Source organism: Austrofundulus limnaeus, unplaced genomic scaffold, assembly GCF_001266775.1.
Source record: "Austrofundulus limnaeus strain Quisiro unplaced genomic scaffold, Austrofundulus_limnaeus-1.0 Scaffold226, whole genome shotgun sequence".
In the NCBI taxonomy this organism is placed as follows: domain Eukaryota; kingdom Metazoa; phylum Chordata; class Actinopteri; order Cyprinodontiformes; family Rivulidae; genus Austrofundulus; species Austrofundulus limnaeus.
This window is the reverse complement of record NW_013952628.1, coordinates 813,866-816,073: the sequence shown is the minus strand read 5'-3', so window position 1 is coordinate 816,073 and position 2,208 is coordinate 813,866. Positions and strand designations below refer to the sequence as shown.

Below are 2,208 nucleotides of genomic sequence, written 5' to 3'. Positions count from 1 at the left end.
TAGCAGATGCTACTTTGTAAGCACAAATCAGATTTTTTTTTTATTTTTGCGTAAATGACGTAAAAAAATTAGCGGAAGCAAATCAATCCGCTAACAACTCCTAAACTAAACAAAATGCTAATCCGCTAAATGCGAAGCTGTTTCTGCTGTTAGTCCATTAGCAGTTTAGCGGAACTTTTGTCCATCCTAAATATCTTTCCGAAACAAAAACCTAAGAGAACATTTGACTGGACATAAACAATTATGTCATCTTAATATAATTAAATTACTTTAACATTTGCAAACAAAAAGAATGTATTTTGTTTTATTCTGCTGAGATTTTAGTTTTAGTTTAAGCTTCAAGAAGAAACAACGTTTGACACATGATTAAATGACTCCGGGCTCACCAACACCAGGCTGCCCTCCAGCTCCTCACGGTCCTCGGAGCTCTTGCTGGCCCTGCTGGAGCCCACCACCTCCCCCTGCAGAAGGGCGCTGACACCTGGCCGGTGCTCCAGGAACACCTCCACCAGAGCGACCTGCTCCGCCGCCAGCAGGAGCCCCGACCACCGCAGCAGGAGGAGCGGGATCCCGAGACAGCCCCACCGAGCTCCCGCCATGATCCGGACCAAAGCTCACACTATGAGGGGAATAAAGCAGCTTTAAATATGAGAGAAACAACAAACCGATCAACTGTCAAACATGATTGTTGCAGAAACGCTGCAGTGTTTATTTGAGCCTCGCAGCTTTCCCGATGTAAACAGGAAAAACATTAAACTTCCGGTTTAAAACCGGAAACACGTCAAATATTATTGAATAAAAGCTATCGCAATTTTTAAACGATAAGTTTGTTTTAAATACTTATGTAACGTTAGTTTTTAAAAATATATATGTTCTTAATTTTACCAAACGACCTAATTTTACTCAGTAGCGACATTACGTTCATGTTGGTACGAAGAGTAAAACAACAAGAGAAGTGCCGTCCTGTACTTCCGTTCTTGCTTCAGTTTTACCTACTGAAACGCTCAAATTACAACTGAACTGCTTTTAAAAATTAACCAATTACGCTTTTTACTTTTGCTTAGAGGATGATAAATTAAAGTTTAATAATTATAGATTTAGTTTTAATGAGCATCAAAGACCAAAAGTAACAACATTTGTAGGAAATTCTGGCTTCCGCCCCACGCCAACTACTGTTCAAACAATAAATAAAACTAAATTTTGTGCAGCTGTTAGCCTGAAATAGTAAAAATATTTGTAACATTTAAACTAGCATAAAATAATCGAAAACATAGTTTTAAAAACATTTCATAAGGTTTGGTATTTTTGCGCATGCCTGATCCGGTGCTGCAACAAAGATCGTCTATTAATTGTACTTGAAAGTTGACTCAAGTTGTAGAAATACTTTCTCCTGTATATTCACTTTACTGTAATCTAAATTATAAAATTATTTCCTAAACTGTGTAAAACATAATCATTAGATCCTATTGATCTAATAAAAACGATTTGTCTTGTTAAAAGGCAGGAAAAAATAAAATCATCTTACAGCTTTACAAATAAAATGTAATTTTATCAATGCAGTTATTTTGCACAGTGTTACTATGTTTAGATAAGGTATACATTTTATAAGTGTTTTCATGTATTATTAGACCATATGTTCAGAGTGACGTTGATTTTAAGTGATTTTTTGGCGCCTCCTTTCCACTCAGAGGAGGAGCCTCTTCGTTTTATTTTACATCTTTGGCCGAGTCAGCGCGTTTAAATGGGTATTGTGCGCGCGCCGCCGCCCGTCCTCTCAGTTCTGTTTACATCGGGTCCTGGTCCAGCTGCAGGCGGCCGACAGCCGGCGGGAGCGGAGAGGACACCGAGGCCGGACCAGGAGCATCACAGGGCGGCGTCACAAGGACCGGAGCCCCGCCTGGAGGCCAACCGTCCGTCCGCATCAGTCCGCCTCTCCCGGCTTCACGACGCAAACATGAACGGAAGAGTCGGAGATCTGAGTCCAAAACAGGCGGAAGCTTTGGAACAAGTGAGTTTATTAGTTATTATTAAGCATTAATTTATTTATTTTAATACCTGTAAAGGTTCTCCGATCTAAAAACTCACTTTATTCGTTTATTTTGTTTGGATTTAAACATTAATAAAGCATATTAATGGGTTTTAATCTTTTTTAAACATTTATTACTGAGCTTCTTTTTCTTTTTTCAAAAATTAATCCATAATTTGAGT

At 38.7% G+C, this 2,208-nt stretch overlaps 2 protein-coding genes across 3 annotated transcripts in view; one reads left to right on the top strand and one right to left on the bottom strand.

Annotated features, from left to right (window-relative positions):
* rnf215 (ring finger protein 215) overlaps positions 1-787 on the bottom strand; it is a gene marked incomplete in the record, with an annotated part of 12,711 nt that extends 11,924 nt beyond the window's left edge. The window contains 1 exon segment of the mRNA XM_014019703.1: positions 387-787. Coding sequence (XP_013875157.1) covers positions 387-599 — 213 coding nt within the window.
* A 1,009-nt stretch (positions 788-1,796) lies between these two features.
* Positions 1,797-2,208, top strand: part of LOC106525447 (SEC14-like protein 2) — a 20,266-nt gene continuing 19,854 nt past the window's right edge. The window contains exon 1 of one of the 2 annotated variants that reach the window (XM_014019700.1): positions 1,797-2,008. In XM_014019700.1, coding sequence (XP_013875154.1) covers positions 1,955-2,008 — 54 coding nt within the window. In that variant the 5' untranslated portion in view covers positions 1,797-1,954. The remainder of the gene's footprint in view (positions 2,009-2,208) is intronic. The other variant, XM_014019701.1, reaches the window with a different exon arrangement.